The sequence below is a fragment of the Eleutherodactylus coqui genome, chromosome 4 (assembly GCF_035609145.1).
Source record: "Eleutherodactylus coqui strain aEleCoq1 chromosome 4, aEleCoq1.hap1, whole genome shotgun sequence".
NCBI classification, from domain to species: domain Eukaryota; kingdom Metazoa; phylum Chordata; class Amphibia; order Anura; family Eleutherodactylidae; genus Eleutherodactylus; species Eleutherodactylus coqui.
Genome location: NC_089840.1, coordinates 256,045,521 through 256,071,466, shown reverse-complemented (window position 1 = coordinate 256,071,466; position 25,946 = coordinate 256,045,521). Strand labels below are relative to the sequence as shown.

At 42.9% G+C, this 25,946-nt stretch overlaps 1 protein-coding gene across 1 annotated transcript in view; it reads left to right on the top strand.

Moving 5' to 3' along the window:
- The window catches only part of ADAM12 (ADAM metallopeptidase domain 12), a 465,263-nt gene that overhangs the window by 275,894 nt on the left and 163,423 nt on the right, over window positions 1-25,946 (top strand). The window contains exons 7-8 of the mRNA XM_066601144.1: window positions 12,512-12,577; window positions 21,310-21,381. Coding sequence (XP_066457241.1) covers window positions 12,512-12,577; window positions 21,310-21,381 — 138 coding nt within the window. The remainder of the gene's footprint in view (window positions 1-12,511; window positions 12,578-21,309; window positions 21,382-25,946) is intronic.

Sequence of the window (25,946 nt, the reverse complement as noted above, 5' to 3'; positions counted from 1 at the left end):
AAGGGACTGGGGGGCAGGGAACAAAAGGGTTAAGTAAAAGCGAGCATAGTGGGGAATGGGTGGAGTTAAGAGAGGAAGTGGGAGGAGAGTCAGAAGAAAGGAAGAAGAAGGAAGAGAGAGGACTGCAGCAAAGGAGCACCACGTGAAAGACAGAGGAAGAAGGATTTGGAAGACCCACCTTTGAGGGTTACTGGCAAGGTTTCGGTTATGTGGACATACGGAAGTTATTTCGGAAGTAGTCACAGCTGGGTTAGAGGCGAAGAGCTTTCCATGCTAGCTGCGGTATAGGTCGAGGAAGGTTATCAAGCCCAAAGGAGATCGGGGCTTTCGAACGCTCGTGGCGTTTTTTTTACAGATTCTGGAAATCGGGATGTATCAAGGGAAGGGTTCATAGTTTTTTGAAAGTTTTTAAAAGAGTTAATATGTTTAAAAAGTTTTTTAATAAAGCTGTGGCCCACCCTAAGTTTAACACCAAGAAGTATCACGAGTCTTTGTTATAAGTAAGTAAGGGAGCGAGACGGTTGGAGTAGGTGCCCCCAGTCATGATTGCTGTTTATTCACCACAATGAGGCCTCATGTCCACCGGTGGGTCAGATTCCACATGAGGGAGCCCACAGCGGAATCCGACCCTGCACGCATCCGGCGACTCTGCGTACCTATCTGGGTCTTCTTTTTTCTATTCTGCGGATGTGTGCATATGGGCTGGCAGACGCACATGCGCAGTACAGTTTTGTTTTTACCGTGGAATCTGCGGCCCGTCCGCAATTCATGCTTCCCTATGGGTGGCTTGAATTGCAGATCTTCCGTGCGGGTTCCCCATGCGGATTCCGCAAATCAAATCCGTCCGTGGACATGCGCCCTCAAGGCCAGATATACTAAGTTTTCACTAAACTTCTGGGCGTGGTTTACTGGTGTGCCCCCATCCATCTAATAGAGGAAAGATGGCGATCCGATGAGCCAGCAACCCCCAAGTTGTCACAAAATACACAGCATATATATTCGAGAGGCTACTGACATAAATTTTCAGGACCCCCTTATGTCACATAACTCTTGCCACATTGAGAACTTTGCCCCTTTACACCTCCAGAAAACATTGCAATGTTCCCAGCCGGCGACAGGGTGGGCCGCGCCGCTCTGTCAAAATATTGATGCGGGTCTGGAACAATAAAGTGAGTGATTTGTAGAAGGAGACATCGAAAATAAATAGCCGAGCCGTTAAAATATCAATCAAATAGATGGCTGCAAATTGTGAAAACCTATAAGAAAAACAAGATTATTGCCAGGAAGATTTGCGGAAGACAAAAAAATAACATTGAGAAGATTTATTATCATCTGTTCCAGCTTTTGAAGATGGTAAACACAGAATGTCATTATCAATCCTTCCATGTTTCATTACACAAGTCTGTTTGGTTTGATCATAATTGAAGGCACATTTATAGGCGAGGGAAAAATGAGCGCACTTGTTTTTTTTGTTTTCGGAGGATGCATCTTCCCTCATATTACACCTTGAAGTCATGGGAAAAAATAAGTACACCCCACGTACAGTTTCCAGTCTTGTAACATACAAAAGTATTGGGACAAACATAAGAGGCGAAATTCTAATTTGTTCCCACTTTTCAAAACTGTGTTGGGCCACCTTTGGTCTCCAGAACTGCAGTAACCCTTCTAGGCCGCTTTCCACCAAATTCCGGTAGATGTATAGAGGGATTTGTCTTCATTCATCGAGGAGAGCTTTAGGTAGAGATGCGGGGTGTGTTGGGCATGCATGGATACGATGTTCTAGTTCATTCTAAAAAATGCTTGATGGGATTGAGAGACGGACTTTGGGTTGGCCAATGAAGTTTGCCGATCTTCTGCTCCTCAAACCAAGCCTCAACACTCTGTACTGTATGACATGGTGCTCGGTCATATTAGTGGCGACAGAGCTGTACCAAAGTAATGCTACAGGGTAGGTAAGGCCACATTGTCCAGAGTGGCTCTATACCTATTGGCGTTGAGGGTGAACTTCACTAGAACCAATGGCCAGCACATCATAAGAGAGCCTTCTCCAAACTTCAGTGGTGGACGATGCAGTCATGTAGAAACTACACCCAAGTGCCATCTGATCGGAAGATGGTGTACTGTGATTTAGCTGTCCACAATACTTGCTGATACTCATTTACAGTCAAGAACAATGCACCAAGCACCATAACAGGCTCCTCTGTGCATTCACTGCTGTGATGTTGGGCTTGTTTGCAGCCACCTGTCCATGATAACCCTTTACATGCAGTTCCCTATAGATAGTTGTGCTGCTAATGGATGTTCCAACGGCGTGGAGACCTCCTGAGTATTTCGGCAGATGATGTGTGTGATGCCTTCACAGCTCGTATGAGGCTTCGTTGTCCATGTTCTGTCAGTTTATGGGGGTCTCCCAGAACGTGGCTGCACCGCATACACACCGGATGGTCTCCATCTTTAAATAACATGGCCAACAGTAGACTTTGGAAGGTCCAAAAGTGCTGCGATGTCCTATAATGACTGGTTGGTGACATCCCACCACCAGACCCCGTTGTTAGCTCTACACCTGGTGGCATCTGATGGTTTCTATACTGGGATACTCCGGTGTGATGCTCTCCTTTATCTCTAATGCTCACACATCCGATCCCCTTCGTCTGCCGGCACAGGATTGGTGGGGGTCCCAATACGTTTGTCAATATAGTGTATGTTCATATTTGACCTTCATGCAAAAAGTATATAAACAAAAAATTGTAAGAAATTAACTTTGCAATGGTTCACTAATAGAAGAATTGCAGATAATCCAATTTTCTCTTGAGGAAAAAGTAGCAGATGACAGCAGGATCAGAATACACATGGGATTCTTAGTCTGGAACCGAAGAGACTCGTACAGCAGGTCTCCATAGGAACTGTATACACAGAGCGGTAGGAGGTTTGTAGTGCTGAATGTTATGCGTACCAACTGTGTAAATACCGGGCTAACTTAACTTTGTGAGCGGTGCCTGAAAAAAAAAAAATGTTAGCTGACAAATTCAGCTCTGCTACATCATGAGTGACTCAAATGCAAACATTATCCCGAATTCCCACAGGTAGAACCACTCTGTAATCACCCTTCGGCAGCTTTCACACAAGCATATATTTAATCTGTATATGGTCCATATTTTGCAGCCCTTATCAGAGTTTCTGGCTCCCAAATTGATGCCTCTGCAGTGCAATCGTGGAGTGCCGTTTGGTTATCATAGCAGCCAGGAACCCTTTGAAGGTCCCAGGGGTGCCATGAATGGTTGCCTATCAAGGCGCACTTGTGACACATCTTGGTAGACTGATTGTCAGAATGCAGTGGTATTGCAATATACTGTATGAGCAATCAAACAATCACAAGTTTTGAAAAAAAAAATGTAAAGTAAAAGTAAAAAAAAAAATTCCTAGTAATGTCACCAAAAAATGTGGTATCACTGCATCCACGATTGTCCAAAATATTAAAAATATCACATTATTTATGCTGCACAGTGAACATTGTCAGAAAGTATTTAGATGTAATGCAGAGTTGTGTGTTTTTGGTCACCCATGTTCAAGAAAAATTGAATTAAAAAAACTATCCAAAAGTTGTACGATGTACCCCAAAATGGTATTAATAAAAACTACAGGTCACCGTGCAAAAAACAAGCTCTCACACAATTGCCAATAAATATATAAAGTTAAGGGGGTCAAAAGATGGCAACAGAAAGCACTTTTTTTTGTTTAAAGTATTTTATTATTTTAAATCATACTACAAAAGAAAAAAACTGTATCCTTTTGGTATTCCTGTAATTACACTGACCCACAGTATAAAGATAATGTCGCTTTTACTGCACCATAAATGTCATAAAAGCAACTTACCCCAAAAATTGTGCAATTTCATTTTTTTTCCATTTCTCCCCAATTAGAAATATTTTTACGTTTTCCAGCACATTATATGATATGTTAAATAGTACCACTGACAAATAAAACTCATCCCACAAAAAACAAGCCTTCATGCAGATATGTAAGCAGAAAGATAACAGCTAATGGGCTTAAGGGGTTTTGCAGGCAGCGCCGGCTGTCAGTGCCGGGCTACATCAGCGCTCATAACTGCAGGCGCAGCTCTCATTGAACTAAATGTGAGCTGCATCTGCAATTACAAGTGCTGGCCACAGGGGTTAGAGCAGCGGCTTCCGCTCGGACCTAGCTGTAGCCCAGTGCTGCCTGGAAAACACCTTTAACCCTTTCCAATCCTTTCTGATTGAAGTCTGTGCAGCTCCTATGTCAGAAGACGTCCGGCAGGGTATTCTTACTGTATGTTACTGGCCACTCTGTTGTCGGGGACCTCTCCGGCATGTCCCATACCGCAGTACTGGCTCTAGCCAGCAGATGGCGCCATTGTATAATGGCAGAGAGAGAAAGCCACCTAGGAAACCCTGAATCCGAAATAGGGTTGCAAAGGGTTAAAGGAAGTCTGTCTGCTAATTTTTGCCTAATAAACTCAATATACTTATGCATGAGTGACTATAACCTCTGTGCACTCCCATCTCTAGTACAGCGCGCCTGCATGGAGGATGGCGCATGCGATGACGTCATTCCTGCTGCAGTGGTCACTTGCCGTCCATTGTACACGTCTCAGCCAATCACAGTGATTGGCTGACGGTCATGAGTACAACGAATGAAACCTTCCCATCTGTAGCTTCTTTCGAGACCGGAGCAGCGAGTACTGGCGCTCCTGCATCGGACAGTGGCTTTTTTTTTCTTTTAACCTATTCCCTGCCTGGCCAATTCTGTTTTCACCCATTTAAGGCCAGTAGATATATAATGCTTGATTATGTTGCTACATTATACCGAAATCCTCTATATGGCTACATATTTTACACATCTGCATAGAAATGATCCAGACTGGAGATGAGTTTGTCTCTTCGTAAATCATGTGGAAAATGTATCCACCGCCTACACTTCATTGCATATTTACTAGCATAATCGGATCCTGCTGTATTAGAAGATATTGAGGATTTTCAGGCAGCTGTCATGCACTATAGTCATATTTTGGTCCTACTCCAAGAGGAGATTATTAGCAGGTTTATTGCTGATGTATGAAGCCACCTGAGATTATGGATGGAACCGTCTCCAGAAGCCAAATTCATTCTGCCGCTCCGACATGTATCATTAATCCTAATATTTGGAGCAATAATAATTACTAATCCTGTACTAGGACCGGTGTATGTGCTATACTAATGCATGGGCTTACCGTGGCGAACTGCTGTAAACTAGCACATCCGTGAGTGGCGTGTATGAAAGATAGGGGGCCTTATAACAAAGATCAAAGTTATTGTTCCCCACCACCAGGGGCGTAACTATAGAGGATGCAGGGGATGCGGTTGCACCCGGGCCCAGGAGCCTTAGGGGGCTCATAAGGCCTCTCTTCTCCATATAGGGAGCCCAGTACTATGAGTAAAGCATTATAGTTGTGGGCCCTGTTACAGGTTTTGCATTGGGGCCCAGAGGCTTGAGGTTACGCCTCTGCCCACCACCCTCTGATTACGGTGCCAGGTTTGACCACCCAGCATGGTAGAGTCTAGTGTTTAACCATTGCCCAACCCGTTACGTTGCAGGTCGGGAGTGACGCTCTGCAGGAAAAGACTATGAAGGGAGCACAATCCAGCTTCAGTTGTCAGCTTCCCAGTAGAAACTAATGATATATGCCATCATTTTCCTAGATTTGAAAAACTCTAAAATTGTGGCATAGGTGTGACAGATGCAGCTCGCTCCAGAAATTTGGGAACACTCCTTAAAAATGTAGTGTTGGGAAGAAATAGTCAAACGTCTTGATTAGAGACGAGCGAGTATACTCACTAAGGGACATTACTCGAGCGAGTTGTGCCTTAGCCGAGTATCTCCCCGCTCGTCTCTAAAGATTCGGGGGCCGGCGCGGGTGACAGGTGAGTTGCGGCGGGGAGCGGGGGGGGGGAGGGAGAGAGAGATCTCCCCTCCGTTACTCTACGCTCTCCCCCGCTGCTCCCCAACGGCCCCCGAATCTTTAGAGACGAGCGGGAAGATACTCGGCTAAGGCACTACTCGCTCGAGTAATGTGCCTTAGTGAGTATACTCGCTCATCTCTATTTGGGATGTATGTTTTTATTGAATAAAACAAAAACGGCTCAATCTTTCCCCTGATGCTTAGAATCTGGAAATAACATCACATTTAGGATTCCTCTTAGTCTCCACCCTTTGCCTGTATGACAGCCTTGCATGCTGTTGACATGCGGCGGATCAACTTTTACGTTTTTTGGTCCAGATATGCTTCATTTTTGACAGAGGATGATTTGCCCTTTGAGACATGGGGTGTTTCCAAACTTCTGGAGGGTACTGTAGAAGTACCAGTCAGTATGCAAGTATGTAGTTTCAATGTGTCATATAACTTATTCCCCTCTGGTGATGAGTGAACATTTGAAAACTTCAATTCAGATGGTTCATCAAATTTTGGCAAAAAGCTTGATTTGGTCCAAATTAGTTCAAACCAAGCTGAAACTTCACCAATGTCCCTAAAACTGGTATATAACACTGTCGAAGAGCCATAAAAGCCCTATTAGATCACGTAGGGGCGTATCTAAGTACTTTTGAGTTGCTTTAAAGGAAGGTTAATGAAGAAAAAGGAAAAAGTAGGGAAAAAAACAAAAATTATTTTTCTTTGGTCCTCTTTTCTTTTTTCTTCACCTTTTTCTTTTTCTCTTTCTTTTTACTTTTTCCCTCTTGTGTTTTCTCCTGAAAAGTTTTATAGGTTCGGCCGAGACAAACAGCCGAGGTTTGGGTTCATGCCGAACCAAACTTTTAGCAAAGTTGAAACCGAAACAGGGTTCAAATGTTTTGGTTCACCCAACATTACCTACTGAGGAATATGATGTATGTACTTAAACTATGCCAGGCCCGTACACACTTCTATATGACACCCAAATAAATGTTGTAGCTTTGAGGGTCATTGATAAATATGCGGTTAAAATGACAAAATTCTGTGCAGGACAGGAGGGGTTATATTACCTGCAGTTGTTTTTTCTGCTGCCCCTCTGTCCTGCCAGTTCCATGCCCCATTTTCTGCCATCCAAAATGGCTTAAACCATTTTCTAACTACTTATTGTACTCTGCACACTGTTCTCTGATTGGTTAGCATTGATCATGTGAGCATTTATGGTCAATCAGGGAGCAGATATAGTACATCTTAAGTCAAACACTAGCAATGCACTGTGGAGATTAGGTAGTCTGAAAATTGGATCTGTCATTTTCAGTGGCTGAAAATGGGACCCAGTGTATTGGAGGGAGGGCAGAGATGAATACCTGCAGGCAATATACACCCCTCCTCCTCCGATTCTGGGACAGAATTTTAGCCCAAAATTGTGTGAGCGCTTTAAAATGACCCTCTGGTTCCAGGATATAATTCTGTCCCAGGACTGGAGAGTGCGGGAGGTGTATTACCTGTACTTGATCTGCTTGGCTGTTCCTCAGTTCTGCAGATTTCGGGTCCCATTTTCAGATGGCCATCGCCATTTTCTAACTACACTATGCACTGCTCTGTGATTGGCCAGCGCTGATCACATGAGCAGTGCTTCCTGATCACAGTGTGAGTACAGTTAATTGGTAGTTCGAACACTACCAATGTATTATAGGTGGTTGAAAAATGGTGGTGGGCATCTTGACCGCCTGAAAATGTGTAAGAGGATATCAAAAGCTTCCACTGACACTCCCTTATGGAAAAATAGAGGACTTCCCTAACTTTTTAGAGGACTTCCCCACCTTTTAAACTTTCCTGATTCTGGGTATTGGGTTGAACAAGGGGTGATGTCATTATCACATTTATTTTTTCAAGAGACCTTTGCATCCTTCAAACAGATGTACAATTTCCCCCGATTGGACATTATTACTACAACTACATCGTAAAATCCTGATTTAAAGGATCCATCTCCCATTACTACATTTATTTAATCAGCTACAAATTCTCAACTTTGCAGCTGAAGATAGAAGATAAATGGAGAGCCTTTATACCCTCGTTTTCGACTGAAGGCTGGTCCATGCTATGGAATCTCATTTGTCGGTATCTTCAGGGGCAAATAATAAACTTTTTCAACTTTACATCTTACAGCAATGCTACCTTATCCCTACTAAACTATATTGTATGGGGAGATGACCCACCTCTAAATACCATAGGGATTTAACACCTGATGCTGACGTTTTCACTTAATGTGGAACTACAATAAGATTCAGACTTTTTGGTCTGAAGTGACAGACTTATGTAGCCAATTAGTCGGAATCCCTGTTCCGAAAACTCCATAGGTTTGTCTGTTGGGTCTTTTAGATGTTAAACAGTGGCAACATCATATACAAATCTTATACAGATTTTACTACGTAAAACACTTTTTATAGCCCGTAAGACAATAGCAGTGAAATGGTGGGATAGGCCAACCGTGGCTCAATGGCATAACTTGGTTAATATAATTATTTCTTATGAAAAAATTGCTTTAAAGCAGGAAATGTCCTGAAAAAATTCCCACAAGGTATGGGATATAGGGTGTAATTTCTCAAATACTGCTTTTACACACAACTCCCATTGTTACTTACTCGATTAACTAGCAAACTTGTGGTATTGACAGATATTATAACCTGACTAGAGATGAGCGAGTATACTCGCTAAGGCACATAACTCGAGCAAGTAGTGCCTTAGCCGAGTATCTCCCTGCTCATCTCTAAAGATTCGGGGGCCAGGGGGCGGGGAGCGGTGGGGAGGAACGGAGAGGAAATCTCTTTCTCCCTCTCTCCCCCCCCCCCCCCCGCTCCCCCCTGTTCCCCGCCGCAACTCACCTGTCACCCGCGCCGGCCCCTGAATCTTTAGAGACGAGCGGGGAGATACTCAGCTAAGGCACTACTCGCTCGAGTAATGTGCCTTAGTGAGTATACTCGCTCATCTCTAAACCTGACCTATGTGCTAAATTATGGTTATCTCTGGCCAATTAAAGGGGTTTTCCGGGGAGAATACTATTGATGACCTATCCTCAAGATAGGTCATCAAAAGTTGATTGGACGGGGTCCATCGCTCGGGACCCCAACCGATCAGCTGATTGTGCACCCGTTGATAGTGCGCAACTACAAGGGGGTTGGAGCAGAGGCAACAGAGGTCTCTGCTCCGACCTCTGTGTAGTGGCCGGCGCTTGTAACTGCAAGGTCAGCTTTCACTGAAATCAATAGGAGCCATATCTGCAGTTACAAGCACCGGCCACTACACAGAGGTTTGTGCGGAGACTTTCGCTCCAACCCCTGTGTATTTGCGGCGCTGTCAGCGGGCGTATAATGAACTGATTAGTTCATTTTACGAGTGACGGACCCCAGCCGATCAACTATTTATGACCTATCCTGGAGATACATCATCAATAGTATTCTCCCTGGAAAACCCGCTTTAACCCTTTGCAGTCCAATTTTGGATTTAGGGTTTCCTAGAGTGCTTTCTCTTTCTGCCATTATACAATGGTGCCATATGCTGGCTAGAGCGAGTACTGCAGTATGGGAAATGCTGGAGAGGCCCCAGACAACAGAGCGGCCAGTAATCTACAGTAAGAATACCCTGCCAGACGTCTTCCAACATCAGAGCTGTATAGCCTTCAATCAGAATGTCTTTAGACGTCAAGACAGTGGATTGGAAAGGGTTAATATGAGATTTCAATGTACTATACTAAAATATTCGAGGGATTTATGAGAGACGCCATGGAAGAATACCTCAAGGAGAACAACGGAATAACTCCTCATCAGCATGGGTTCATGAAGGGTCGATCATGTCAGACCAATATGATCAGCTTCTACGATGAAGTAAGCTCTAGGCTGGACCTGGGAGAGTCTATTGATCTTGTATATCTGGACTTCTCTAAAGCATTTGACACCGTGCCACATAATAGGCTGATCTATAAAATGAGACAGCTCGGATTGGGTGAAAAGATGTGTAGAACTGGCTCAGAGATAGAAAGCAGAGGGTGGTAATAAATGGTTCATACTCTGATTGGGCCACCATTGCTAGCGGGGTGCCGCAGGGTTCAGTATTAGGCCCCATTCTGTTCAATATATTTATCAACGACCTGATAGAGGGGCTGCACAGCAAAATATCAATATTTGCAGATGACACAAAATTATACAATATAATTAATGCAACGGAGGACAATGTGCGGCTACAAACGGACCTAGATAAGCTGGGGGCTTGGGCAGGAAAATGGCAAATGAAGTTCAATGTTGATAAATGTAAGGTTATGCACATGGGCAGGAGGAACGGATGTCACTAATATACACTAAATGGGGTACTGCTAGGGAACAGTGAGATGGAAAAAGACCTGGGGATACTAGTGGACTGTAGAGTAAACTGGAGTAACCAATGCCAGTCAGCTGCTGCAAAAGCTAATAAAGTCTTGGAGTGCATTAAAGAGGTATAGGGGCGAAGGACGAGAACATTATCCTCCCACTATATAAGGCACTTGTCAGGCCTCACATGGAATACTGCGCATAGTTCTGGTCACCGGTGCTCAGGAAAGATGTTGCAGTGCTTGAGGGGGTTCAAAGAAGGGCAACTAAATTAATACATTGAATGAAGGGACTGGAATACCCAGAGAGGCGATCCAAAATGGGATTATTTACCCTAGAAAAAAGACGGCTAAGGGGCGACCAAATAACTATGTAAAAATACATGAGGGGACAATACAAGGATCTCTCCCATGATCTGTTTATACCCAGGACTACGACGGTAACAAGAGGGCATCTGTTATGTTTAGAGGAAAGCAGGTTTCATTGCCAACACAGAAAAGGGTTCTTTACTGTAAGAGCAGTGAGATTATGGAACTCTCTGCCTGAGGAAGTGGTGATGGCAAAATCCATGGAGGAGTTTAAAAGGGGACTTCATGTCTTTCTGGAGGGGAAGGATATTATAGGCTATAAATCTTAGATTATTTGTTAATCCGGGTATACAGGCAGGTAGGAACTATGAGGAGTTGATCCAGGGATTAGTCTGATTGCCATTGGGGAGTCGGGAAGGAATTTTTCCCCCAAAAGGGCTAGTTGGCTCCTGCTCTTGTTTTTTTTTGCCTTCCTCTGGATCAACAACACAGGAGGATAGACAGGCTGGACTAGATGGACATTGTCTTCATTCGGCCTTACATACTATGTTACTATGTATCTGCCTACTGTTAAACGTGTTCTATAGGCCCTTGATTTTCCCCTTTATTTCCCTCCTAGGATTTATCGGTATTCACACATGAATTTTCTATATTTATGGAATATAATATCTGTAATATTATTCTTCACAATTCTGACATAGTCTCACCTATTACACTCATTGGAAACGTAAAACATTGTAACTGCATTTATTTGTATTAGTGAAATATGTTATTCTTCAATAAAATGAGTAATATATTTGGGAGATTACACAGGTCAAGGTAAAGTTAAGGCGTTGCACTTTAACGCCGTGGGAGCTGCTGCGGGGCAACACTAAAGTCACCGCCATTTTCTGTGATGAACCTATCATAATGATAGGTTCATTGTGGAGAATCGCGGCATGTCGTGATTTTTCAGACGCGAGCGGAAAATCGATATGGATTTTCCGCTCGTGTACATCGGCCTGAGCTTTCCATAGTTATCCTATGGAAAGCGTATCGCCGCGGATCACACTATGAAATATCGATCAGGGACAGCCAGCCTTAGGCATTCCATCATACAGGACAGTGTAAAACTTTTAGGGAGTTGTGAATAAAATGATACAAAGTAAGAATACTTTCAAAATAGAAGTGTTAATAGTTTAATTGTCAAATAACAAAATGCAAAGTGAATGAACAAAATAAAAATCGAAATCCAATCCATATTAAGTGTGACCACCCTTTACCTTCAAAATTCATCTAGGTACACTTGCACACTGTTTTTGAAAGAACTCGGCAGTGATGTTGTTCTAAACATCTTGGAGAACTAACAGAGAACTTCTGTGGATATCGCTTGTTCAGATCCTTCTGCCTCTTCATGTAATCCCAGACAGACTGGATGATGATGAGATCAGAGCTCTGTGGGGCCATATCAGCACTTCCAGGACTCCTTGTTCTTTTTTACACTGAAGATAGTTCTTAATAACATTGGCTGGATGTTTCGGGTTGTTGTCCGACTGCAGAATACATTTGGCGTCAATCAGACGCCTACTATGTTTGCAAAAAACTTCTTACTTCCACACCGGCCTTCAACTTTTACACAGTCCTGCATATTTATAGTTTTGATGAAGAGTCAAATATCTAAGTAGCAAAAGCAAGACATGACGCGTTTCTCTCTCCTGCTTCTGCTTTCTTCCCTTATTACCTAAAGACATCACTTTCTTAAACTGAAGATGTGTGAAAATCCATTTGGAAGGCTAAATTGTGAAACGATGACTTGGAATGACCAGGTCTAAGCCTGGAAATGAACTCCTGAGGCTTCTAACAATCATCCTAAACTTCTATATAATCTGTTTTGGCAGCACAAAAGAGATACTTCGAAGATCACCAAGTATGTGGAGCTTGTTATTGTGGCTGATAATCGCGAGGTAAGAAATGAAAACATCTGACGTCTTTTTTTCCTTTTTCTCGCCTTATTATATACTGTATAGTAAATGTTCTGTCTGGGGTTCAGATATTGAAGGCTGCAAAGGGGATGATGTTATACAGGCCAAGCAAAAGGAGGTCCAGAGGTAACATATACACCTGTGTCCTGCTTCTTGAAAGAGCCCAAACGCCCTCCTGCCACATATTGGGCTGGCTGCACATGAACAAGATGGGTTCTGGAACCCGCACCGGAATCCGACCCTGTGCCGGGCCATTGACCCCACATACCTGTCTTTTTTCTTCTTTTTCTGTACTGCAGATGCTCCGGCTGGCAGCCATCGGACATACGCAGTACAAATTTTCCCACAATGTTGCTAGTCAATGACGCGTGTCCCGCGACCTTACGCAATGTTAATTGCGGAAGGGCAGTGAGTCGGACGCCTTCCGTTGACTTCAATGGAAGCTGTCCGAGTAGAATGCAGTCAAAAATAGAGCATGCTGATTTCCGCTCGTGTACAGAAAAAAAAGCACTTTTCCATGCATGCCCGCCCCGGATTCCACATTGTAAATATGCCCACATGTAGGCGGCCTTATAAATGGCAATCGGCAGTTATGACGGGCTATTACCGATTTTGCATTGGTGGGCTGTCTAAGCCTGATGATGTCAATGCGTCTAACAGTAAAACAAATCATATAAGGTGATCAACCAATGGAAAAAAGTTGGAAACCCTCAGGATTGGTCCACAAATGCACCTCCATGTCTTCTTGGAATGACCAGAACCTCACGACCTGCCTACTTTCCAAAGTCAACCCAACCTATTAGATGTACTTAATGGGATAAACTTCACAGACTACATACAACATCTTATATTGTCTCAGTGGATAAAAATTAAAACTGAAGGGGTAGCATGATATGGATTTCAAATTCCACGACATGACTCTCTTCTGCAGCCAACTTGTTCCTCTGTAAGTGAATGGGGTTTTTAAAAATCTCATGAACTTGCTTTGTACTGTACATTGCTGTGGAATTTCAGTGTGAAATCTGCAGCCAAAATCAAATTAGCTGTTCTGGGTTATTGAGGACTTCAGAAGAAAAGGATTTAGAAGTTCTGATTTCTGACAGCCTCAAAATGAGTCCATAATGGGGTCAAGTAGCACAGAAAGCAATTAGATGCTCAGCTGCATACCTAGAGGTATGACCAGTAGAAAGAGAGAGATTGTGATCCCCCTGTATAGGGCTGTGGTGAGATCACATCTGGAATACTGTGTCCAATTCTGGAGACCTCATCTACAGAAAGACATAGAGTCCAAAGACTGTCTACAAACATGATGGAAGGTCTCAAAAACCAAACATATCAGGTAAGACTTGAAGAACTTAATTTGTATAGCCTGGAGGAAAGGAGGACTAGATGGACCATAGTCAATACTAATCAAAGATGTAATGAAGTATATTTACTCAGAGACTATTAAGCGATTATTGAAATAATCGGGTAGGGATTGACCAACCTGGTTTTAAAAAATAATTGTGATCTCGATTCCAATTTCCATTCAAAACAAAAGGAGTAAAAATCAGGTTCCCTAATTTGGCCTCCTTGAACCAGTGATGGTGGTTATGGCACCGTCCTTGCAATAGTGGGGTCCTACGTTCAAATCCCCATTAAAGTCAAATTTAAACATAGAACTCCAGCACTGCAAGACAGCAGTACTAAGCCAACCCACATGGACCTTCTGCTCAAAGCAGAAAACCAATATTCTGGCAATTTTTGCTAAAAATTGGATTAGGGTGCTCAAAAACAATTTAGCAAAAATCGGCCCAATTTTATTGCCTGGATGCTCACGATGAGCAACATTACTATTGATGACCTATCCAGAAGATAAGCCCTCAATCGAAAAAATCCTAGATGATCCCTTTAAGTACTTACCTCTGGATCTCCAGGTCCGATGCTTCCTCCATTCATCCCTATCCAAACCACAATAGGTGTAAAAATCAGCCAATAAAGGTGGATTATATCTTAAAATACTGCTTTTCATTTGTGTTTGGGGTAACAGCACTCAGACTCGTTGAGTTGTCCATAAAAATGTGCATTGAAGTGTGGTAAGTGTTGGGTAACACCATACGTTCTTCTCAGGTTATATCCAGGACTGCTAAAAAATCCATTGCAGTCTTCATTTGATCTCAGCTAAGCTTTTGCATGATGTGTGTGTCTGTCAAATACCAATGGATTCCAAGTGGCATTCAGCAAAAAAAAAAAAAAAAAATTAAATGCAGCTTTGGATGTGAGTGGAGTAAAGGACCTGATATAACTCAACATCAATAGCTTAACCGTAACAAGTACGACTCTACAGATTTTATTGAGTGTGTAGCTTTGTCCACATTGTATGACTGCTTGTTTTGCATGGTTTTTGACTGGAAGAAGCTCTGATATATGGGCCCGTATGTGTAATATGATAAATTTAGATACCTCATTAGACTTACAATGAATGGCAACTTAGGCATTTTTTAGACAGTGAACATAATCAACCTGTCATATTTGTCTTCTCCACACAGGAGAGAAAAATCAATAATGTATAAAAATATAACAACAATGTAATTGCATTTTCTGTGTGATGTACATCTTATGAATATAAAGTCGAATACAATTGTTGGAGGTTTTGCTGCCAAGTGCTCCGTTCTGACAAGGAGTGCCGAATGCAAATCGCGTTTGTGTAAAGTACGGAAGCAGGCGCGGTTCAGAAGGCTACAAGAATGGTGCTGATAGGGAAACTGTATTCAAGGGTCCCCCAGCAGGGTAAACTACAGGTACATCCGCCACCAACCTTATCGATTCGGCACCATATTCCCAGTGAGAAGATGTCATAAGACTAAGGTCTATTCTTCCATATCTTCCTTCTACATTTCCCTGGAGGCATCAATATTTCTTGTCCCTCCTTGTGCTTAGAGCATGCAAATTATGGGTAAAGGACTGACTGCAAAAGACAATTAGTAGAACTAAGTCCCACCTCTGCCGTTAAAAGGTTGTTGTCAAGGGCAGGGTTCTGGGTAACTGGAAGTCCCTATAACTATTCGCAACCCCTGTCCCTACCTACTTGCCCCCCTGGGCTAAGCCCCAGGGCGACAACTGGGCGACAGTCCCTAGACCTCTGGGGATGAGAGGCGAGGAGTCAGACTACAAACAAACATAGAGGCTGGTCAAGAAATCTGGGTCGGCAACTGGAGGGTACGCAGTACAAGGGGGCAGCCGAAGGCAAAGTCGGGGTCCAAGCAAGAAAGTCAAACAGGGAGTCAGTCAAATCCAAGGAACGCGGGTGCAGCAGAAGACCTAACAAACAAAGGTCTGAGGGAACAGAGCAGTTTAAATGCTGTCAGAACTCGCGCCTCAGCAGCTGATTGGGGCAGGGAGCCTGACAGCAGCAGAACTCAGGCATAAGTAGCGAATGCCGAACAGAGAGCAGACATTCAGCAACAAGTGCTGAGCAAGCGCGCCCAGGTGTCATGGCAACGGAGACGCGGCGCGGGGCAGTAACCCACCGCGTCCCCAGCAGCCCTGCGCACAGGAGGGCGCTTCCGGAGCCAGCATACCGGATAAAGGCAGCCAGGGGAGGTCATCAAGACCGGAGCTCCTTTGTGCTGCACCCCCGCAGCCCGGGTAATAGGACTGGTAGTGCGGGCACGGAGACCCCCAGAGCCGCTGGACCTGACAGTTGTCTATTGATGGTCTATCCACAGGATGTCAGCAATAGTAGATTGGCAGATGTCTGTTGCTCAAGAACCCCACCAGTCCGATGTTCTCTGGGCTACTATTCTAGTACACTGAGCTCCAGGCTTGTGACCAGGCATAGTATTGCAGGCAGTATTACAGTTAAAGTGAATAGGAACTTTGCCTGTAATACCAAACCTGGCCACTGAATTGGGAATGGAGCTGTCTACTTCCTACTGAAACCAGCTCGATACTTGAGTGCATTAGCCTTGTGAACAGCTTACCTTTGGGACTCCCAGGCGGCAGATCCCCGCCAATCTACTGTCGATGGCCTATCCTAAGGTTAGGCCATCAATAGTTTACAACTGGACAACTATTTAAGCCTACTAGCCCTTTCTAACATAGAGAAATCTCAAAGTGTGCTTCACTTGAGCTTGAAGCAGCCTCTGCAGACCTATCAATAAACATGCGTTGTCATTTTTCTCATTGAAGTCTGATAGAGGAAAACGCCCATTAAACATCCCGGGTGGGGTAGTGGCGATGGCCCTGTGGGTTTGTGAACCCTTAATTATGGACTACTAGCTTACCCGTTGCGCGTTGCTGCGAAGACAGACAGACATACATTCGTTTTTATATATCTAGATAACAACCAATCACAGCGCAGCTTTCATGTTACCTCAGCTTTATAATATATAACACCCAATCACAGCGCAGCTTATATGTTACCTCAGCAGCATAGAATTGAATAATCGAGTTGGGACCCATTAGCTTTTCCTATTTATGACATATTCAATGCTCGTGCCAAATTACCCGTTTCTATGTGAGAAAATTAGATTCCGTACTCAAAATTTGGACGCTAATTCTTTTGCACCTAGAATTGAATAATCGAGTTGGAACCCATTAACTTTTCCTATTTATGACATAATCAATGTTCGTGCCAAATTTCAAGTTTCTATGACATCGGGAAGCGAGAAAATTAGATTCCGTACGTAAAATTTGGACGCCAATTCTTTTGCGCCTAGAATTGAATAATCGAGTTGGGACCCATTAACTTTTCCTATTTATGACATAATCAATGCTCGTGCCAAATTTCAAGTTTTTATGACATTGGGAAGCGAGAGAATTCGATTCCGAACGTAAAATTTGGACGCTAATTCTTTGGCGCGTAGAATTGAATAATCGAATTGGGACCGATTAGCTTTTCCTATTTATGACATATTCAATGCTCGTGCCGAATTTCGAGTTTCTATGACATTGGGAAGCGAGAAAATTAGATTCCGTACGTAAAATTTGGACGCTAATTCTTTTGCGCATAGAATTGAATAATCGAGTTGGGACCCTTTAACTTTTCCTATTCATGACATATTCAATGCCCGTGCCAAATTTCAAGTTTCTATGTGAGGAAATTACATTCCGTACGTAAAATTTGGACGCTAATTCTTTTGCGCATAGAATTGAATAATCGAGTTGGGACCCATTAGCTTTTCCTATTTATGACATATTCAATGGCCGTGCCAAATTTCAAGTTTCTATGTGAGAAAATTAGATTCCGTACGCAAAATTTGGACGCTAACTCTTTTGCGCATAGAATTGAATAATCGAGTTGGGACCCATTAGCTTTTCCTATTTATGACATAATCAATGCTCCTGCCAAATTTCAAGTTTCTATTACATTGGGAAGTGAGAAAATTAGATTCCGTACGTAAAATTTGGACGCTAATTCTTTTGCGCATAGAATTGAATGATCGAGTTGGGACCCATTAGCTTTTCCTATTTATGACATAATCAATGCTCGTGCCAAAATTCAAGTTTCTATGACACCGGAAAGTGAGAAAATTAGATTCTGTACGTAAAATTTGGGCGCTAATTCTTTTGCGCTTAGAATTGAATAATCGAGTTGGGACCCATTAACTTTTCCTATTTATGACATAATCAATGCTTGTGCCAAATTTCAAGTTTCTATGTGAGAAAATTACATTCCGTACGCAAAATTTGGACGCTAATTCTTTGGCACATAGAATTGAATAATCAAGTTGGGACCCATTAGCTTTTCCTATTTATGACATAATCAATGCTCATGCCAAATTTCAAGTTTCTATGACATTGGGAAGCGAGAAAATTAGATTCCGTACGTAAAATTTGGGCGCTAATTCTTTTGCGCATAGAATTGAACAATTGAGTTGGGACCTATTTACTTTTCCTATTTATGACATAATCAATGCTCGTGCCAAATTTCGAGTTTTTATGACATTGGGAAGCGAGAAAATTAGATTCCGTACGTAAAATTTGGACGCTAATTCTTTTGCGCATAGAATTGAATAATCGAGTTGGGACCCATTAGCTTTTCCTATTTATGACATAATCAATGCTTGTGCCAAATTTCATGTTTCTTCGACATCGGGAAGTGAGAGAATTAGTGGCAATGATGGAAATCGAACGATCTACGTGGGGGGTCGTAACCGTCGACGACGCTCGCACGCGCGCCATTTATCATAGAATATTTGTACTATGCCTATAATCTTCCCAGGAGTGTACTCAACAACTTCCCAAAGTTTCATGGCGATCGGATGAATGGTGTAGTAGCGCATAAAGGACAAACAGACAGACACGCAGACATACATTCAATTTTATATATATAGATAACAGTGTTTCTCAACTCCAATCCTCAGCGCCCCCCAACAGGTCATGTTTTTAGGATACCCTATGGTAAGAACACCTGTGGCAATATCTGAGGCACCAACAGTAATTACATCGCCTGTGCAACATTGAGAAAATCCTTAAAACATGACCTGTTGGGGGTCCATGAGGACGAGTGGAGAAACACTGAACTATATGATATGGCGTGCACTAGCTGTTTGATGTGAAATAAATGCTGGCAGGTGCCAGTTTTAAAGAATTCCAGGTCTCCTGAGCCGTTTTCTACATGTGTGGTGCCCTTGTCCAGACCGAGAGGTTGGCGATCTGCGGGCAAGTGACCGAACTTGCCACAGCGCTCATTGAAAATAACTTTCATAGGATAGGATTTAGCCAAACAAATCTAACCAGATGTTAGGACTTGCTAGGACCCGTGTAAACGGGCAGTTGTTCAGCTATGAGTGATTGCCTGTTTACTGTGAATGGAGGTGGATGGTCCGGAACGCTGTCCATTCACAGAATGATCCTGTGCAAAAAAAAGAAGTGATAGTTGGTCGATAGACAGTGGAATGGCTGTCAGGCACTTAGTGCCTGACAATCGTCCCGTGTAAGGGTACCTTAAGCTGATCATTGGGCTGTATAAATGGCCTAAACCCCTTCTGTGGCAGGTTTATTATTACCATGTCAGGCCTCACAGGGCAGGTTTTTTAAATGAGTAAACAATGCAAGTAAAAACCCCGGGACATTTCAGATGACAGCTCAGTGCTCTGCACATTTCAGCACTAGAGCTGTCCACAGAAATCTTACGGGGTTTAACTGTATGGTCAGTGCAGCAAGCTCCAGAGATTTTCCGGGCGTGCCACTAAAGGGGATAAAGTAGTTGTACTAAAATAGACATTTATCAGCTATAGGATAGGTGACAAAAGTCTGACCGGTGGGGATCTCATCAATCCTGACTACGGAAGTCCCATGTCCCCCTCTTCTCATCATTGTGGGCTCACTGCACCCACCCATACTGACATCAAATTCAATAGAGCGGCAGTCGCACATTTGCAGCGCTGCGCCATCTATTTCAGTAATAGCCAAGTACAAGCAGCAAAGATTTTGCCAAGTACAAAAATTTTTAATAAAAAAAGGGCTAAAAAGTTGAATCTACTCCAAAATGATACCAATAGAAATCACAGGTCATCCTCAAACACAAGTTTTCATACAACCCCAATGACGAAAACTAAAAAAGTTCTGGAGGTCGGATGATGGTGACGCAGTACTTTTCTTTTTTTAAAGATATTTTTTAACACTGGTACAGTAAAAAAAAATAATAATAATTAAATTTGTTTTTGTCGTAATCGTACTGACCCACAGAATAAAGTCATGTCATTTTTGTTGTGTGTACGCCATTAAAAAAAAAAAATCCCTGCAAAGATTGTGAAATTGCATTTTTTTCCCATTTCACTCTATGTTGAAATTTTTAAAGGTTTTTCAGTACATTATATGGTACATTAAATACCATTGAAAAAATACAACTCGTCCCGCATAAGTCAAGTTATGATTTTTTTGAAAGTGGGAGTAGAAACTAAAAAAAAAAACATTGCAACCGTGATTGGTTAAGACAGTGATTAGAGATGAGCGAGCGTACTCGGTTCGGGTGTTTTTGCACTCGAGCACCGCTTTTTCCGAGTAACTGACTACTTGGATGAAAAGATTCGGGGGGCGCCGAGGGTGAGCGGAGGGTTGCAGAGGGGAGTGGGGGGGGGGAGAGAGAGCTCCCCCCTGTTCCCCACTGCTACCCCCTGCTCCACCACGCCGCCCCTCGGCGCCCCCCGAATTCCGAGTAGTCAGTTACTCGGAAAAAGCGGTGCTCGAGTGCAAAAACACTCGAACCGAGTACGTTCGCTCATCTCTAACAGTGATGCAGTGCGTTAGATACACAAGTGTAAGGGAAAACAACCTAAGTTTGGGGGGTTTTAAAAGCAGTTTTACGTGGTTAGCTTAATAGATTGCTATTTACTAAGGTAACTAAGCTGAGCTGAGGCAACAATAACCAATAAGGTTTTGACAGACGCATGAGCTGTAAATGACATATAATTTCTGCTAATGACCATTTACATGTATTTTGCCACCTTCGCAGAATGGATGAGTCAGCATTGCTTTTATGCTATGGAGGAGGTTTCTATTGTATATAGTAATAGTTATGACTGTATGCATAATAGAAAAGGTTTTCTCAGCCCATGAACGCACAAATGTAATGCAGAATTAGTGTCGCTCTGCTAATATACACAGCTCATAAGGTCTAATCTTGCTGAATGGAATCGCGCTGCCGCCATTGTTGCTCATACAATATTGTGTCACTGCTTCCTATGCTGCACAGTACCGTATCATTTATAGCTATGACTTCTCTCCAGTTCCAGAGGCAGGGAAAAGACGTGGACAGAGTTAAACACCGGCTGCTGGAAATGGCCAATTATGTGGATAAGGTCAGTGGTATTTTAGTGGTATATAAAGAATCGTTTTAGTCCTAGGATTGTATTCTTTACATCATGTAACTAATCCCATGCAACTTTTCTTATTTAATTGCCTTTCGTTGCCTAATAATTTACAACCGGACAATAATTATTGAAGAGCTCGTCCGGTTGTAAATCATTGATGACCCAGCCTTACGATAGATAGATAGAGGGCTGCCATCCAAGATTCTTGTCGATCAGCTGGTTGCTGAGTTTGTGTACAGAGTTGATTTCTGTAGGAAGCAGATAGCTCCGTTCCCACTACGGTGGCCAGGCTTGGTATTGCAGGCAGCGTTAACATTGAAATGAATGTGAACTTTGCCTGTTATATCAAGTCTGGACACCCCAGTGGGAACAGAACTGTCTACTTCCTACAGAAATCAGCACAAGTATACCAGCCAAGTAAAAAGCTGATCAGAGGGGTCAGACCTCTGCCAATCTAGTATCATTGGACTGTTCGAAGGATAGGCCATCAATAGTTTACAACTGGACAATCCCTATTTAATCCTGTTTTTTATTTAATTTAACGTCTGAGTTTTTGAACCGAACCTCCGACACTGATATGGACGAATCCTAAAAGTGATTTTCCAGGACTTTTAGTATGGATGACCTGCCTATTCTCAGGATAGGTCACCATCGTTGTTTGGTGGATGTCCACTGCTCGGGATCTCTGCTGATCACCTGATACCTGGGTCTGCTCTCAGTGTGCAAAGCATGGGAGGCAGATAGTCGTGTCAACATTGCAGCAGCCGGGTTGGTATTACATGAACAGCTCTTACTAAATGTTGTACCTGCAGTACCAAACCCGGGCACTGCGATACGGACAGTACTATCTTCTTCCAAGCACTAATAATAGGTTCAGGCATTAGCTGACTGTAGGGAGCCCAAGCGGCAGACCCCAGTTGATCACCTATGGATGACCTATCCTGTGGGTAGGTCACCAATAGGAAATGTCCCGAACAACCCCCTTAATAAGGTGGAACATGACACAGTGCATGGCATTCTTTGAGTCCTTGTCTGCCCCCTCAGACCATGTCCTTGGTCGTAACACAGTGTATTAGTTTGGCCCGCAGTGTTCATTTAAAGGCACTTTACTTAATAATTCAATTTAAAAAAGTTCAGTAACTTTCTAATACTTTTGTGTTTCAATTCTTCACCATTTTCAAGATCTCTGTTTGTTTTCGGTGAATTGAAACATTCTCGTTTAGTTCTCAAAACCATTACCATCTAACAGCAATCCAAAGCTACATTTAGGGCTCCTTCAAATACATTGCTTTTGTCCGCCCCTGCTATGAGCTCCTACAGGTTCTTGGTGGTGGGTTTTGTGACATTTTGTATATCCAACTTCTCTGGAAGTTTTTAAGAGAAACCTCTGCAGAGGAACCCACAAAAATTACCAAACCCAGAGCTTAAGTTTTGATAAAAATGCCACAGACTTCTAAAATGCTACAAAAATACTAAAAAAAAAACCTCTACACATGGAAATTTCTCAACATTTTGCTGTAGACTTCAAAGTGATCTTCGCCCCCCCAAATTTTTTTGCAAAAAATGCCACCAAAAGCAGGTAAATTGTGTCTGAAGCTGTACTCATCCTTTAAAACTGGAAGTGGACCTGGACAGTAACGGAAATTACATAGTGAATTCACGATCCACAAATTAACTTTTCACCTCTATGAAAACTCTTCAAGACCGATTGGTCACCTGGATCAGACTACATGCAAGCTTGTATTGTAGTCTGTATCCATGGAGATACTGTAGTCTGCATACGAGCTGAATACACAAAATGCTGTATAGTTTTTAAAGGAAGATTTTTTGAAAGAGGCTTCTTCTTTTATTTTAGAAGCATTGTAAGCAGTACAAAATCTGATGCAAAAGTATTCATACCCTTAAAGACATCGTAAGAAGGTTAAATGGGGTTAGCCCAAAATCATGTTTTATCACTTATCTACATGATAGGTGATAAAACACTGTGTTCAAGCACAGTCTCACCACTGACACCCCAACTGATAATGAGAACTAAGGTTCCATGTTCTACTTACTGCACCCCCCTCAGTGAAGAGGAGCTTGAATTGAGCATTGGCTGAGCATGCACACAGTCACTACATTCAACTCTATGCGACTAATGAAAATAGCTGAGCACTTGTCCTTGGCAATCCTCTTGAAACTGAATGGAGTGGCACTGCGCATGCTTTTCTACTTCATTCAAGCTCCTCCTCACCACGGGGAGTGAGACCACACCTTTTAAAGGGATTCGCCCACAATTGTCTATTATCACCTATCCACACAATAACTGATAAAAGTCTGGTGGTGGTCTCACTGCTGGGACTCCAACCAGTGCCAAAAATGGTCCAATATCCAGAAGTGCAGGGAGAAGGAGCTTGAATGGAGCAGTGGCCAAGCATGCACGCTGTCTTTCCACTCAACTCTGTTTGACACATAGAAACAGCCGAGCACTGCATGCAGTCCGATTGAAAATGAATTAAGCAGCACCGCACATACTCGGCTGCTGTTCTATTCAAGCTCCTCCTCACTGTGGGAGGTGTACTAAGAGGGACATTGGGACACCCCATTCTTTAGAGTCACAGTGGTGCCTTTAAGTCCAGCACCTATTAACCCCTTTAGTGGCACGCCCAGAAAATCTCCAGGGCTTGCTGCACTGACCATGCAGTTAAACCCCGTAAGATTTCCGTGGACAGCTGTAGTGCTGAAATATGCAGAGCACTGAGCTGTCATCTGAAATCTTCCGGGGGTTTTAATTGCATTGTTGACTCATTTAAAAAAAACTGCCCTGTGAGGCATGATATGGTAATGATCAACCTGCCACTGAAGGGGTTAAACCTCAGCGACTCTCAGGGTATTTGAGCAGCCTTTTATCTTCTATTATATTCATTTTTTTCAGATACATTTTAAAGCTTTCAATCTGCATGATGGCTTTTAATTAGCCCAGCAGAGATGCACTTTTACTTTCCTCTATGCCGAAACCGCCTGTGTGATGAATTCTTCAAATATTATTTATGATTTTAGGCGGTCATTTGATGTGGCTCTCACACCAATGCCTAACTCCTTAATCAAATGAGAGAGTCCTATCAGGAAGCTCAATATCCTGTGGGTGAGATGTTCATTAATTCAGTCCTTTAAGACATGAAAATAATGTTACCTTTTCTTTCAAAACATTATCACAAAGCTACATTACGCTTTTTTTTGTAGCAAAGTCAGTGCAATAACTGTAAGAGCTGATAACATTTAAGACTGCCTATAATTATCATACCAAAAAGAATTTCATCCCAGCCTGATGAGTGGAGCGCCATATCCACAGCTAAATTATTCATCTGTAACATTCTGCATGTGTTAATGCTGTCATCTCCGGAATTATGAAAAGATTGGAAGATGTTTTGATTAAAGACGGGGGAAAAAAGTGCAATAAATTTCTGAAAGATGACTACATCTCGGTCTAGTTAAAAGAAGGAAGTTTTATCTATTCCATTATCATGTTTGGTAATGAGCCCGGGTTATATGATGGGGTAAGACAGGATTTGACACTCAACGGGCTTCATTTGTCAGAATGGACAAACACAAAAGTGGACTTGTTGTAGGTCGAACCAATCAGATTTCATATTTCCAGAGCGTTTAAAGGGATTGTACAGTTTAGAAAGCCCACTGTTGTATATAGCAAATTCTGAGTTAATAGAAAGAGGTACTCTGTGCAGGGTACTCATTTGCATGGCCAACCTTAGGTACGTATAAGCAGAGGCGTATAAAGCTCCCGGGCCCCGATGCAAAACTTGTAACAGGGCCCCCAACTATAATGCTTTACTCATAGTACTGGGTTCCCTATATGGAGAAGAGAGGCCTTATGGGCCCCCTAAGGCTCCTGGGCCCGGGTGCAACCGCATCCCCTGCATCCTCTATAGTTACACCCCTACGTATAGGGTGAGCAGATGTAGGCTGTGGATGAACTCCCCCTTAGAGTTGCCTGGCCGGATGATCTTCTTCATCTCTGTGGCAGTGTCTTGTAGAACTATATGAATCATCCTCCTCCTGGCATTCAGTCTCCTCCCCTCTGATGTTTCAAGGCACCGCTGTCAGCACCTCTGCTACACAATCACTTAGTCCTGCCACTACATTTATGTTATAAGCTTGGTTCTGGGGCTGTATTCGTTATGAGCTTGGTTCTGGTATTGTATCTATGTACTGAGCTTGGTTTGTGCTGTACAGTGGTTCCTTGGCTTACGAGTTTAATCCGTTCCATGACGGAGCTCTTAAGCCAAAATACTTGTATATCAAATCACTTTTTCCGATTGAAATGAATTGAAACGCCATAAATGCGTTCCGGATTAGTGGCGTTTCAATTCATTTCAATGGGGAAAACTAAGTTCACTACATGTAAAAAAAAGAAACATCAATACTCACCTACCACCGGCGTTCCAGTTTTCGCGATGGTCTGCACGCCGACAGAGCATTTCTTCCTGGAATCGGGGCTTGAATGCCCCGCCTCCAGCAAGGTAATGCTCTGATTGGTTAATGCAGTGCCTCATCAG